The sequence below is a fragment of the Apium graveolens genome, chromosome 9 (genome assembly GCF_009905375.1).
Source record: "Apium graveolens cultivar Ventura chromosome 9, ASM990537v1, whole genome shotgun sequence".
Taxonomy (NCBI): domain Eukaryota; kingdom Viridiplantae; phylum Streptophyta; class Magnoliopsida; order Apiales; family Apiaceae; genus Apium; species Apium graveolens.
In genome coordinates, this window is record NC_133655.1 from 232,916,594 (window position 1) to 232,933,393 (window position 16,800).

At 32.4% G+C, this 16,800-nt stretch overlaps 1 protein-coding gene across 1 annotated transcript; it reads left to right on the forward strand.

The window, feature by feature from the left end:
• Positions 1–6,821: 6,821 nt before the first annotated feature.
• LOC141684574 (monothiol glutaredoxin-S2-like) lies at positions 6,822–7,429 on the forward strand. Its single transcript, XM_074489614.1, has one exon. The coding sequence runs from the start codon at positions 6,935–6,937 to the stop codon at positions 7,241–7,243; it is 309 nt and encodes a 102-aa protein (XP_074345715.1). The 5' UTR covers positions 6,822–6,934; the 3' UTR covers positions 7,244–7,429.
• Positions 7,430–16,800: the final 9,371 nt, after the last annotated feature.

Here is a 16,800-nt window from a genome sequence, read left to right on the forward strand (position 1 = left end):
ATTTGTAATTTTACAAAATCAGGGTTATGGATTTTAGAAAATTATTTCATCACATCGTGCAATCAAGTTCCATATAGAACACATATATATCTATGTAACCATTCGACGTCCCGATAATCGTCGGATACGCTCCCGTATTTTCATAGGTAAATTTCCCGGAAATCGGGCAGCGTCTCTTTTGTTTATCGGACTACCCGTCGAAACGATTCGACGTCAAACCAATCAACAATACAACAATCACAACTCCAGTCAACTCAAATTCATAACTCAATCACAATTAAATACGCAATCCAAGTCTCAATACAAAATCCAAGTCTCAATACAAACTCTAAATATCGGATAAATATTTCTCGAACTAAATTAATATTTTGAAATTTTAGGACTCGGAATAAACATCACAGTCCACCGTCAGCTCACTGATGGTCATTGTTGACGAAGGCGAAATCTCGGAGGTACCCCAATTTCGGATGCCACTCACGAGTTTCACCGATTGATTTTTAATAATTCCCGTATCAATTACTTATTTCACGAATTGCAATCAATAAGCCCAGCAGAAATTTATACAATTAATTAATTATTCCAGACAACGTACACAAAGTGACAACAAAACAGAACCAGGCGACCAACGCACACGCGCAGCCAGGTCACCTCGTCGGAGTTTAATCCGGCGGCAACCGGACTGAACAGGGAAAAAGAACAGCATCACAACGAAGATATATACACAGGTATATATATACATGATTTCAAGCAGAAACAGGGCCAAAATGGAACCAGCCACCAGCCGGAATTCCAGCGGCGGCGGCTTGCCAAGAACACGGCGGTAGGGCGGCGACAAGGTCACCGGGAAAGACAGGGACGACGGCCGGTACCGAAAAGAGGCACCACAGCCGGCGAAAAACACTAAAAGAAAGAAACCGTGAGCTTATATATATATAAGTGTATGTATCGTTTCTTGAAAGAGAGAGTAGAGAAATCAGAGAAATTGGAGAGGCTAAGAAGAGAGATTGATGTTCAATAAATAAAAAAAAAGAATGAATCACCCTCCTGCCTTGCTGAGTACAAACCACGTGTCCAATTAATAGGACACGTGTCTCCTCCTTCCTGACTATGAGCCCAAAGTCGAATTGCTTTTTAATATTTTAACGTATAATTCTGCGAATAATTATTACTTGAATTAAAGCTAAAATAATTTTAAAATTCTCTAAATATCCTAAACTAATAAAATAAATTTTTAATAAATTTCTAAATCATTATTGAAATGCAACTCGTACCCGTATTTTGAAATTAACGATCCGAGCTGTATTTTAAACAAATTCATAAAATTACGAAAATAGTCTTAAAATGTTACAAATATCCCGAATTAAATAAAAATATAAGTTTCGAAATTTTAAAAACACTTCCGAGGTGCGCTTTATACTCGCTTTTTAATAAATAACGAAACGACGCACGCGTGAAACGACTCCTGAAAATTTCCAAAATAATTTTAAAATTTTCAGAATATTCCAAACTCAAATAAATATGAGTTTCATAATTTTTGAAGGATTTTATAATTAAATATGGATTTTACCATTAAACATACTCAGAAAATCATTTAAGGATAAATAATTAATGAAATATTGATTTCTCAATTTTATAGAAACCTACAAATAATTATTGTAATTTTAACATCATAAAATCAATTTTAGAAACATTCCTAATATTTATGCAAATAAATTTGCACTAAATCCACTTTTGAAAGTGAAAACAATTCAATACGATTCCAAAATTAATCGCGCGAACAACCCGGTACACTATAAATCACCTATGAATAATAATCAAATAACACATAGCGGTCAAAACCAACACACATATCTTATTTATTTAATAATTTCCATAATTGCACAATTAAATAATTAAAAAAAAAGAATACACGAGTCGTTATACATCTACCATTTCGCTCCGGTATATCTTAAGCCTCCCCTCCTCAAGCGTCTTTACAAACAAATCTGTTGTATTTTTCACATCTGCTTCACCGAAATAAATATCTTGATTATCACTTTTTACTAGGGTTGTACGCGGTTCGGATCGGATCGGTTTTGGGGTAAAAGTCGAACCAAACCGCGAAGAGCGGTTTTAAAAAATTGTCATCTGTAACCGCATTTGCGGTTGCGGTTAACCGCGTCATTTGCGATTGCGAATTTGCGATTATTGCGGATCGGTTTGCGGTTCAACCACTTATTTTAAAATAATTAATAATTTGCAAAAAAATAAATTTGGAATATTAATAAATTGAAGTTTAAGTTACGTGATAAATTACATTCAAAAATAAAATATAAACTAATGCTCTGTGGGGAGTAAGGATATTAAAAACATATAAAAATGTGGAGGCGAGAGAAAAAAAAAAGAAAATGATAAAAAACAATTACATATTGATTATATTTTTCATTTGTTTGGTTATATATCTTATAATGATTGTGAATTTGATGAATGAAGTCTTAACATTAACCTAAGATTAGTTGATAAATGTGTATACTTATTAATTTATATGATATCAACTAATTTTTGGAAATATATTTTATTATAAATATATGTTGCGAGTTGCGGTTGCGGTTGCGATTTTGCGGTTTTCAAGAATTTAAAACCGCATCCAAACCGCGAATGAGCGGTTTTTAAAATTTAAATCCACAACCAACCCGCGTTTCGCGATTATCCGCAAATGCGGTTCGGTTGCGAGCGGTTGAGCGGTTGGATGCGGTTGAGCGGTTTATTTGTACAACCCTACTTTTTACCAATTGATCCTCATCTTTCTTTATTTCTTTACCACCATTCTCCTCTCCATTCCTTTTCGCATCACCATTTTTGCCCTCCTCTTCTAAGAAGCTCTTAGTTTTCAACAATATCACTCTCACAGTGTCGCCCTTCAAATTTGCAAGTGTAACTGCTCTAGGCTGGCTGATAATCGGCACCATGGTAAAGCTATAAATATCACTGACATTCCTGGTTGTTTGCTTTTGTGAATCATTAATTATAACAAGTATTTTAGGATTCCTATCACTTCTGTTTTCATTAATCGGACTACTAAGACATGTCCGTCTGTTATTTGCATCCCCTTCGGGATCCAAAATGAGTACATTCCCATTCATTTTGCCATTATAAACTGCATTTCCATAAATTCCCATAAAAATTTCTCTACTAGCTCCATACTCTTTGAAAAAGGCATTATGTTGAGCTCAATAAATCTGAATTGGATCAGATTGGTATGCCTACCCTTCATCTCAGTTATTCTTCTCGTAACTCTCTTTTCCATGGTAAGATAATAAGAAAAACCACAAGCCCCTGACAGAGTTCCCCAATAAACAACAATTACCATTATAGTTGGGAGCTTTGCTATCTTCTCCGCCTTGCTAAGCCTTTCATCTCTTCCAGAACTATCATCAAACATCAAACGAGCCGGTATGATGGGAACATCATTTTTAATTCCCTTGCAAGAGTAAGCTTGAACCACATCTCTCATCATAGTAAGAACAACTAGAGGTATTTCTTCAGTAACAAGTAGTATCGATACAACATAATTGAGATTGTAACCTAGTACACCTGCAGCTTTCAAGGGCCCTGACGTCATGATTTTATACCCTTCACTTTCCTTACAACTAAAAGTTTTCGCAGAAACACCGTTAATGAGTTGCCCCCTACCTTCATTTTTAATATCCATAACATCAACCAGTAATCGATCTGCAAGCAATAAAGCCTGATAAGATTTGGCCAAATCAATTGACCCCTGTAAAGTTCGAGGTGCCCATACTTCAAGAGCCTCTCTGATTTCTTCGTTTAGGCCGTTAACAAAGAAATAAACAAGAAGATTATCATCGAAATCACGCTTAAAAATAAACTCCGCTCTATTTTTAACGTGCATAAAATCCTCAACATACTCGATAATAGAGCTTGAATTTTGATGTATTAGTAAGTTGTCCATCACAAATGAATCATCAAAGTTATTTGTCAATATGTCCAAACTACTTACTGTTCCAGTTAGATCTGTTAACCTTCCATTACCCGTAGCTTCATCAATCTCAATTTCTTCAACACCGCTTTTTACTGCTTTTCTTTCGATATTATCATTTTTAATCACATCTTCTAAAGTGATATTAATTTCTCCGTTGAATCCCTCGCCTGCCTGTCCCCCTATACCTTTGTTAATACTTCCATCTTTAAATTCCTTATAACCATCAGCTTCGACAAGTACAAAAACACTATTCATGACTTCATTTATATTCGTAAATTCTTCATCAGATTCATGATTATTGAAAACAGAAATCAATTCAGTGCCGGATGCAACAATAGAACAAGGAGTTGTTAATGGACTTGTTGATTTAAGAGCATAATAAAATTGGCCAGTAGAGAGTGTATGAAGCTGGATAACCTGATGTTGGGGGAAAGAATATGCAGCTGGATAACATGGTGTAGTAACCCGTAAATTCTTCACTGACATATCCGAGGAAAATGGTCTCTGATACCATTTGTAACCAACCTGGGGGTTGGGCACGTCTTTGAAACCAGGGTAAGGATTTGAAACATAAGAATCATCAAGTACTTGATAAAAATCATAAGAATTCATGTTTTTATATATGTTAGATAACTATAAAACAAGTAAGTGAACAAGGAAATAAAATGGACAGAAATGAAAATACAAACAAGATAAAGAAGTACTGAATTGAATTGAAATTACGGAAATTGAAACGAATGTAAAAGATAACTCATTTTTCGATATCTGTTGAAGTAGACGAAATCTGTATATATAGTCAGGCTCGTTTGGGGCATCACTTTGACTTGGGCTTGTAATTGTGAATTGGTGGACGGCCCAAATGATCTTAACTCTAGCCCAGTTGGCCCACATATCTTCAGTTGGTTACAACAATCAATAGCAATTCTTAGCATTTAACCTACAAATTTTGATAAAAACAATATTCTACTCCGAAGGATACTGCCATTTCTTAGGTACAGCTTATCAAATTCCACCACCACACCAAAATGAAAGAAAGATATAAAGAATTTCAGATACATCTGGATCAGTACGTGTTGGATGCCACGAACCACCTCCGTAATTGATTCTACTTTATTCGTTTTTATCTATTGGCTCGATTGCTCGATGTTCAGTCCCCTTCAATCTTATACTTGTCGATCGTATACAATATTCACCATCTATCCATCTCATTCGTGCTTATGCATGCATTTATAAAACGTAAAGCATCAAATATTCGGGACATTTTAATTAAAGATATGTCGTATGCAAGTGTGTGGGTAAACTTAAAGTCCATGCACCAGCTCTTGGATACCCATCTGAGCCACTTATATATGGCCACTTGCCTTCCATATCTGAAGGCACTAGAACCAGAAGTATCCTGGAGAATTCATCTCTGATCATCTATTGATTATAAAGTTGCACGTAATGGCTATTAGTTCGATAGTTCAATTCTTTCGTAGGGTCGTATCAGATGTGCATGCACGCGTCTCGTGCATTGAGTTTTATCGGCAAAGAGCAGTCGTCTGATTGAAAAAAAAGTGCGTGTTATAACTTTTAATTTCAGTTGGTTCTAATTTTTTTGACTGTATTTGAAACGAACCATATGTATATGATAATATGAATAAATTTAAAAAGTTGTTTAACTTTTTCAAAATTCTCTCTATTGCTTTCCTTTTATTTGTTTTGGCATATGCAATCTGCTTGAAATGTAATTGAGAAAGATTTAGCAGAATATTTTCTACCCCTCCTATATATGAAAAGGAGCATATCTATATATATATATGCTTGTGTGAGATGGAGAGAGAGCAACATTCTTGTACCTGGACGGCTATATATGCTACGAGTAGCCATTGCGTTGCTTTTAATCTTATCTGCGTCAACTTGCAGGGGTTCTTCGGGTCAGCCTACTTACGTCTGTGAATCCGTCAGAAACTTAGCTAACTAATTAAGGTGCTTAATAATTAAAGTCTGGATAGGTCTTAATTAAGTAATTGAATTTTGTCATCCATTGCTAATCTTGGCATCGGAAATAAAAATGATAATTCCTAACAGGGAGTGAAAAAGATAGATGAGAACTGCAAGCGTCCATGCGGTCAAAGAAAACATTAGAATCAGGATTCAGGCAGGAAGAAGATGACATCTTGACATATATTCCGTGTTTAATGTAGAGTAATTGTGTCTCTACCCTATAGTATAGTTGAGTAGCTGTTATGCTCAAAAAGTTTTGATTAGTTAATTTTTGATTGATGTTATAAAAATTGAAGTTTAATTTCCTCTGAGAATCAACACAAATTTTGTGGAGTATTTGAATATGGACTTCATTAGCTAGGTAGGATGTCAATGTCTTCTTTGGAAATCTAATCCTAATGCACCTTCTCCTGATCTTGTTTGTATTTATCCTTACTGCTTGTTCTGTTCCATTAAGTACTGGTATAGAATCTTGACGACAGAGAAATATTAAAGACGATTGAAATGGATTGATCATTCCTTCTCCATTTTAAACTCGGAATATATGCCAAATGCCTCCAAGCTAAATCGAAAAACACATGAAGCTCTCAGTTTATATAGGCTTAATCATAAGTATATTGTACTCTCAACACGTCTACATTTATGCACGTAGATATTCGTTATCGTGCATTTTCTTTTCGTATGTGAATCTTGTGCAACAAATCTATCCATCGCTATCAATTTCTTATAATGTGTAGCTAGTGCAGGGAATTTAATCAAAATCAACCCTAAATATCAACAAGATCGAACACATTCTGTTTTTACTTGTTAACAATTCACCACTTCCACCAACGTTCCTATATAAACCCCCTACTGGGGTCTTCAACTTCCACACAACTTGGTCATCATCAATCTTTTACCACAAACCTCTACATTGACATACTTTTATCTATATCTCCATTTATATCATTTCTCTTTATTTAAGCAATGGAAAGGGTTACAAAAATGGTGTCCCAAAGGCCGGTGGTGATATTTAGCAAGAGTAGTTGCTGCATAAGCCACACCGTGAAGTCGCTCTTGCAGGATTTTGGAGTTAGTCCAGTTGTTTACGAGCTGGACGAGATCCCAAGAGGCCGTGAAATCGAGGCAGCATTATCTAGGCTTGGCAACAACCCGGTGGTGCCAGCCGTGTTCATTGGTGGGGAACTGGTAGGAGGAGCCAATGAGGTCATGAGTCTTCACCTCCAGCGTAACTTAAGGCCTATGCTCACCCGAGCTGGAGCTATGTGGGTTTAACATCTAAAATATAATCAAAAAATAAATGTCTCTCTAGGGTGAGTGATCTAGAGAGTTTTTTTGTTGTTGTTTTACAAAGTCATGAGAGGGGGCTTGCTGGTTGGTTCGAATTATTTGAAACCATCAGCTTTTTGTATAAGCTCTCCTCCATATCTATAAATATATATATGGCCTGCTTAATTAAAATGGTCTTAATTAATCTATAAAATACTTATGACCGTCTGTTACTTGCATGCATCTACCGGAACAATTGGTAGCAGCAGAACTGATGTTTTAGAGAATCCGGTAATACTATAGAGATATGAAGTTACAGGTCAAGGTGATGATTGGAGAATTATAAAAGTTAAAGTTAGCTATAGGATACAGTCGGCTCGGCTCGTATTTGTTCGTGAACAAACTTGTATTCGACTTGATAGTTACCGAGCTCAAACTCGAACATATTTTTATGTTCGGTAAAAAAACTCGGCTCAACTCAGTTCGTCGAAAAAAAATTAAAACGCTGCTCGTTTACTTCAAAACTCAGTTCGACTTGGTTCATGAACAGCCCAACATAACATGTAATTAATGACCAACTTTAATCGCTGAAACCCAATCATGACTCTGGTACCTTTAACCGTTGAAACCCCAATCACGCCTATTGTACGATTTTGTGTGACTCGCAATATATATCCGTGGAAAATGTACACTACAAGAAATATTGAATCAGACAATGATTTTCCACCGTTGTCTAAAAGATGAATTTTTCGTTGTCTATCCGGGGGCGGTGTGTTTGGCACTCATACAATGGTTACGCACCATTGTAACAAATACATCACACAACTGAATATAAAGCCTTTGTCTCTTTTTATTCACACAACGCATATGATCCTTTATAATATTCTACAAACAACAGTTTTTTAGCCATTGTAACAATTTACAGGCACAATAGTTAAAAATAGTGTTGTGAAAATTGACTCCTACAACAGTTTATGTATTTATTTCTAGTTACACAATGGTTTTTATTAAGAAACAAATGTATGAGATACTTTACGCAACGGTTTTTTATTTTTTGGGTATTATGTTTTACCTATGCTCACAACAGCTTTATGCAATGGTGTAAAAGATTTAAATCATTGCAAATAATATCAAAAGACAATAGTTTTTTTAAAAAAACTATGTGCACCGAGACATACAACGGTTTTCATCATTTTTAATGTGGCTTTCACACAATTGTTTATAAAATTAATCTCATTATTTAAATTAAACCAGTTTTCAAATAAAATGGTATTATAATAATTCAATTATTATTTCACAATTGAAATTAAATTTACAATATAAAGGTTTTCTACAAGAATTACAATTATAACTTAAAATCTATTTCTACTAATGCTCATTAATGTACACATTTTAATCAGCTCGGCTATTGAAAATATCAGGTCCCAATTCTGTTGGATCAGTGGCTTGCAAGTCCAGCTGGATGCCGTCGAATTCCCTCTTAAATCTGTCTTTACAGCTTGCGTAAATCATTTTCCTCCTTACCTTGGACACATTTGCAACCATATACAGATCATAAATAAATGAACTTAAAGAAATGGAATGCAAATAAAGCAAATTTAAGACCTTGCATTTTGTACTTACCATTCAATGAAGAAAATTCCGCTCTTCTGCCAATTCTCTATGGTCATAAAATCATAGTCATAAATCGCATAACGACACTCATCTTCAGGAAGGCTAGCTTCATAAACATATATTGAATGTAAAAGCTCATGTACTCAATGCAAGAAAAGTATAACACGGGTTCAAAGAGCAATTACTTGCCGAAAAGGTACATATGAAGGTAAATACGGCACTCTACGCCTTTTTCTACTATCCTAAAATAGAACCCACCTTTGACATTGATGATCATTGATAAAATGCTAATTCTTTATAATATAAACAGAGCATACATATATTAGTTTAGTAAATTAGTATCAATTTCTCCATTCTTATTAGTATATTCCTGTCACCACTCCAGGAATCATTTACATCACCACTTCCCGGAGATATTGGCTCCCTTCCTCTCCTGCTAAAGCCAGAGCATTTATCCCTCATACACATTTCTGAACAAACAAAAGACTTTTTTGTAATTATAAAAAGAATACTGAATAATAGTGTTTATATTATAGACAGATAGGTGAGAAGCAAACCTTATTTATTACTGTCAATTTCACTATCATTATCTACAGAAGTAAGAATTAAATACTACTATATCACAAGGTAAATCACCTGTGTTGCCATAAGCATGTGTATATAACTTATCCATAATGATTGTTTACATTGTTCAAAGAAGAAGAAAAACCCAGAGAGAACGAACATAAAATTAACAGCAAAGGATATTTTTTCTTAATGCCTAAATCACTTGCTCTATCACGAAGATGAGTGAGCCGCAGCATTTTTGATTCAAGCCACTGGATCATAAACATTATACATCTTTAGTATTAAAATGAAGTGCAATTATGTATAATGCATTAAAAGAACAAAACTAATAAAGATAACTGCTCCAAGACCACAGCCCTTGATCTGCACAAGGCGGTTCTGAATCCAACCGGTTTTAAGAAGAACATAACATTCCTATTATATGTAGCATATGCAGAACAAATTTTGTAAAATAACATACATATGTCCATTATCTAGCTACAATCTACAAAACCTGTGTAGATATATCTACTATATAATTCAATTATGTTGCCTGACAAGGAAATCTAGATACTAAAAGTCGTTCATAACAGGAAAATTGTTTTTGCTGAATCATTTGCTATCAAGTTAATAACATGCTTGCTTCTCTGAAATTATTAGATTACAAACGAAATTACTTGTGGAAAAAGAATTAAGAAAGTATGGAAACTAGGTAAGAGTCACAAATAGTATATGCTAGTATTCTTAAAAAAACTAGCAGAAGTATGAAGCTGATCAATTTGAAATGTTTCATATTTTCAAGTTATTCAGCTTGGAAATGGAGAAGGAAATCAAGGTCACACAGAAAATAATCATTACAGTATATGTCGGACTCAAAGTATGAAGTTGTACCATTGAATTATCTATAATAGCCAGAAAATGTGTCCCTCTCCAATTTCATCTGAAAGTCATAAATTAATTTGAGGTTTACTACCTGTGCCTCGTGGAAGAAGAGAAACAGCTCCTCCCTCAGCATTTGAGTACTTCTTGTATATGAGCTTTCAGCTTATTCTCTGTTGCACCTGAGTGGAACCTAACCGGTTCTTTAGCACATTCCCTGTGTTTAACAACTACAAAATTAACAAACATATATAAGTTTCTTTCACTCAAAATTATGGCTGAAGAACACTATGGAATTTAGACAGAGAAGTTTTTTGTATAAAATAGAGGACCATCAATTTTAAAAATCTCCAATTAGTTAAACCAAAACCCACAAATAATCAGACCAAAACTCCAAATAAAGCATATATATTTACCAATTCATTCAGACGCCCATTTTGAAGCCCAAATTACCTGCAAAATCAACCAAAATTAGTAATTTCCATTTAGCCGGAGCCCCAGATCGGAGCCATAGACATGGCCAGGGGAGAGAAATAATTCCGGAGACCTGAAACACCAAAAATTCATGCTTTCATAGAGAGAGGGGGAGAGAGAGAAAGAGAGCATCCATAGAGAAAAGACATATGTACAAAGAGAAGTATTATTGAGTAATTTTGTTTTGGGGGGGAAATGACCGCCCAACAATTCACTACAGAAGCCCTAAAGGCCTAAATCATTGTGCTTCAACTAAAGAAGACGAGGTCTAGATTGGAAATAAAAGTGGGAAATATTTTATCAGATTTAGAAGTAAAGGGGGGAAACAAAATTTTGTGAAGGGGAAAATGATTAACCTAGAGAAAGAAAATATTAGTACGACATTATTAAAAAATTAAATTTTAAATAGTTATTTATTAAAAAATGAGTATAAATTATATTAGTATAAATTATTTAACTAAGAATAAAATCAAAGTGAGTATAAATTTCAAATTTTTTATTTATTTTTATAATAATTAGTGTCAAAATATTTTAATATTTGAATAGTTGAAGAGACACCTATTAAAAAAATTATTTTATCAATCATCCATCAATTTCGTGTTGTTTAGTAGTATATATATTAGTTTTTTCTATTTATATCATGCAAGATGAATTTGAAATTTTTTAATATTTTTTTATATGACTAAAATTAATATATCCTAACATTCGTATGGTTGGATTGTCGAAAAAATCATTTTAAAAATTAATCTTGTAAATCGGGAACGAGTCTCATTGTCGGGAGTGGTACTTTTACTAGATTTTTCTAATCCTCACATGCAAGATGAATTTCAAATTTGTTGATAATTTTTTCGTATGACTAAAATTGATATCTCTTAACATCCGTACGGTTGGATCGTCGAAAAAATCATTTTAAAAATTAATCTTGTAAATCGAGAACGAGTCTCGTTTTCGGCTGTGGTACTTTTACTCGATTTTTCTAATCCTGACATGCAAGATGAATTTCAAACATGTGTTTGATAATGTGAGTTTTTACATGCCAATCACTTCTCTTGTAGCACATTTTGAAAGCGTAAGGTAACGATTCAAGTCCCATTCAAGTCTTTGGGATTGTAAAGAATTTGATGTCAATAGACAATGGTTTTAACGAAAAAGACTTGTTTGTAACGGTTCTTACAATGGATTTTTGCCCAAACCGTTGTCTTATATTTTGTCAAAAAGGTTGATGTCATGACACAATAGTTTCCTAAAAAAAGTCTTGTTTGTACACTTTCGTACAATGGTTTAATTTTAAAATTGGTGTCTTATATTTTAGGAAATCATTCTTCCAAATTTTAAACCCCTCTATCGAATTAAATTAAGAAAAAATGAAATATTCAAATGGATCGACATTAAATGGCTTGTTTCACTTTTCTTTACTCATACGGTGTCTCTATGTAATATTGTAAACTTAACAAGTCCCGAATCTTTCATATATATAGTTACCGACTATATTTCGAAAGTAATGACATGATCAACGTACGTATATGATTATGATACAACATATTACAACGCAAAAATATAAGTTATTTATTTCGTATAACCTTAGTGATATTTAAACATGTATTTGATAATGTGATTTTTACATGCCAATCAATTCTCTTGTAGCACATTTTGAAAGCATACTGTAACGATTCAAGTCCCATATAAAGTCTTTCGGATTGTCAAGAAATTTGATGTCAATAGACAATGGTTTGAACTAAAAAGACTTGTTTGTACAGGTTCTTACAATGGATTTTTGCCCAGACCGTTGTCTTATATTTTATCAAAAAGGTTGATGTCATGACATAATGGTTTCCTAAAAAAAGGCTTGTTTGTACACTTTCGTACAATGGTTTAATTTTAAAACTGTTGTCTTATATTTTAGAAAATCATTCTTTCAAATTTTAAACCCTTATATCGAATTAAATTAAGAAAAAATGAAATATTCAAATGGATCAACATTAAATGGCTAGTTGCACTTTTCTTTACTCATACGGTGTCTCTATATAATATTGTAAACTTAACAAGTCCCGAATCTTTCATATGTATAGTTATCGACTATATTTCGAAAGTAATGACGGGATCTACGTACGTATATGATTACGATACAACATATTATAACGAAAAAATATAAGTTATATATTTCGTATAACCTTAGTGATATTTAAACATGTGTTTTATAATGTGAGTTTTTACATGCCAATCACTTCTCTTGTAGCACATTTTGAAAGCGTACGGTAACAATTCAAGTCCCATTCAAGTCTTTGGGATTGTCAAGAAATTTGAAGTCAATAGACAATGGTTTGAACTAAAAAGACTTGTTTGTACAGGTTCTTACAATGGATTTTCGCCCAAACCGTTGTCTTATATTTTGTCAAAAAGGGTGATGTCATGACACAATGGTTTCCTAAAAAAAGGCTTGTTTGTACACTTTCGTATAATGGTTTAATTTTAAAACTGTTGTCTTATATTTTAGAAAATCATTCTTCCAAATTTTAAACCCCTATATCGAATGAAATTAAGAAAAAATGAAATATTCAAATGGATCGACATTAAATGGCTAGTTTCACTTTTCTTTACTCATACGGTGTCTCTATGTAATATTGTAAACTTAACAAGTCCCGAATCTTTCATATGTATAGTTATCGACTATATTTCGAAAGTAATGACGGGATCTACGTACGTATATGATTACGATACAACATATTATAATGAAAAATATAAGTTATTTATTTCGTATAACCTTAGTGATATTTAAACATGTGTTTGATAATGTGAGTTTTTACATGCCAATCACTTCTCTTGTAGCACATTTTGAAAGCGTACGGTAACGATTCAAGTCCCATTCAAGTCTTTGGGATTGTCAAGAAATTTGATGTCAATAGACAATGGTTTGAACTAAAAAGACTTGTTTATACAGGTTCTTATAATGGATTTTCGCCCAAACCATTGTCTTATATTTTGTCAAAAAGATTGATGTCATTACACAATGGTAACCTAAAAAAGGCTTATTTGTACACTTTCGTATAATGGTTTAATATTAAAACTGTTGTCTTATATTTTAGAAAATCATTCTTCCAAACCTAAATCACCTTCAAAAAAATTTCAATTTTTTTTAAAAAATTCAGGCGGGAATCCAAATAAAATAGAGGGGGAAATGAAAATTTTAATTTTTTTAAATCAACGGCTAAGAATAGTCTATTCATAATCTAACGATAAAGAAATTGTGACTTTTTTTAGTTTTATATAAATAAAATTTTTTAGTAAAAATAATTTAGAAATAAACGTAATTAGTTTAAATTGAGACATAAATTCAGACAACGGTTTTGGTGAGCTCTGTTGTGTGATAAAATGCATACACCGTTTATTAGCGGAAACCATTATCAGATGTGTCATGAATTAGTTTCCCTAGAATTAATAATTCAGAATCTTTGTCTGAAGTATCTGTGTGAAGGATTTTTTTTAAAAAAAACTCTCAGGTAGTCAGATAATGGTTTTACAAGAAAATTGTTGTCACCTATATTCTAATGGAGGTGATTCAGACAACAGGTAATACACTATTATGTGACACTCATTTACTCAACAGAGGTGATAAACAATTATCTACATGTTTTGCTTCTAACAATGGTTTTTCAGCACCATTGTCTAAAATACATGAACACATGTGTTTTGATCCACCATTGTCTAACTTGCACAACAGTCATGACAATTAGTTGTCTAAATTCAAAGTGAGCACAATGGTTTATTATGACCTAAAAATAACTTGTGTAAGAGAAGTCACACAATAAGCTGAACTATAACCATTGTCTCATTGGAGCACACTGGTACCATGTAGACAACACTTTGGAAAAAGTTTAATCACCATTGTGTGAAGGGAAGTCGCACAATGCTTTTCAGTCAACGAATCGTTCACCGTTGTCTGGTGATTTGGGACAACAGTTTTTTGATCAACCATTGTGTAAGTAGTGTTCTGATTCAGTTTCTGGTGTAGTGGTAGTAATTCCAATTTGTTAGGATAATACATGTTCATTACTTAAGATTTTTTTTTCCGGATTTGTTTTATAAAAGTTGGAAGAAAATGTCAGAATATCCAAAACAATTCCTTAAAATTATTTTAAATGATTTTTTATCATTATTTTATTAATCATTTCATAAAATTGCATAAACTCTCTTGCATAAATATGAATTTACAAATAAAAATAAATCATGTATTATTTATGAAAGATTTTCAAATTATTTTGAGGAATTCCTCAAATTAGAATAAAATGGATATACACAGAAGCATAATATAGAAATCGTAAACAATTTTTAACCGTTGAAAATGAGGATAAAATGATGATCAACTAAACAACAATATGAGTTGTTTAGTTTAAAATTTGATCATTTTTAACCTAATGATTGCAAATAAATGTTACAATTATAAAAAACATTGTTGGTAGTTAAAAAATATAAGCTTCTTTCTTCGAAAACATAAGGTAGAGCCTTCTCATACTACACGATTAATTTTCACTCAAAAGTAATTAATTTCAAATACAGTACAATTTTTTCCCGTAAAAGTTATTATATCAATAAAAAATAAATTTACTTGACAAACGTCAGTTTGTCCTCTCTGTCCGTTCCTCCACTTCCGTGAATTGATCCCGAATATAAACTTTTCAATTTGATGAAAAATTCTTTCTCCATTTTATACTATGGATAATATGTTGAAAACTACGGCTGAAAGTTATTTTGGACCCCAATTGTACTAAAACAGAGCTAGATCAAATATTATTGACTATGAATTTTGATTGAAAGTGGCTAAACTAAATCAGCATCCACCGTGATCGAATTTACCCTCTCTCTCTTTTGCCGCGTTTGATCAGTTTTTAAAATATATGCATGTACACATTTAAATGCTATCATTCTTTCGGATGAATTGTCATATCACAACATTTTCAATCATGATCACTCGTTAGATAAAAAGTCTAGATATCAACATGATTTAGATATTAGTTAAAAATTATACCCCTCCAACCATTAGACTTGTTAATAATAATTTTAGACATCTCATATTTTGTATCCCTTTTCAATATCTTTTCATCCTTTAACCATTAGTTAAAACATCCATTTAGCTCCAGTGCCTTATTTAAAACTTAGCCTACTCTACACATTAATATATACATATATTTTTATTATACTTAATACATATATATAAATATATTAAAATTCTTATTTTATATTTAATATTTTAAACCTTATTATATTTATTTTAATATACATTGCATATGTGTATAAATACAATTAGATACAATATAATATAATTATATATAATTATATATTTTATAATAGATATATAAGTAATTTTTATTAATTATGTTTTGTTATTTATATATGTTATTATATTTCAATTGTAATATATATTAAATTGCTATTATATTTAATATATTTTCATTGAATATATTATTTATATTTTCACTTGTATTTAACTAAATATATACTAAATTTATTTTAACATATAAAATTTTCGTATATATATTAATAAAATAATTTTATTGAATATAGTTAACCATTATAGCTAGTATCACCGGAGTAAAAACTCTTATAGATTCAACAAATATTTAGATAATGATCATTTAGTTAACCATTTTAGCTATTAGTCTTGGAGATGCTCTTATAGCCAGCACTACTAGAAATACAGGATGACACAATGGTTTTTAACCGTTGTCTGATACCCCTCAATACTGTTGAGTATTGAGGCGCTGTTTGATGCGCGTATCAGACAACGGTACGTCTACGGTTGTTTATCTTTAAAACAGACAACTGCAAGGTCCTTAGAAAGTGTTGTTTGAAGGATGGATGAAACAACAGTTTGGGATAATAGACTATTGTAAGACTTCTAGTTAGTCAAGTGTTAATTAGGTGAATGTCAATTGTTGATCTTCTTTATGACAACGGTTTATGTAAAATGATGTGTTGTTCTTCTTTACTATAGTCAACATCATCTAGAACCAAATCAATTGTCTGAAATAAATTAACACAAAGGTTATGTTGTG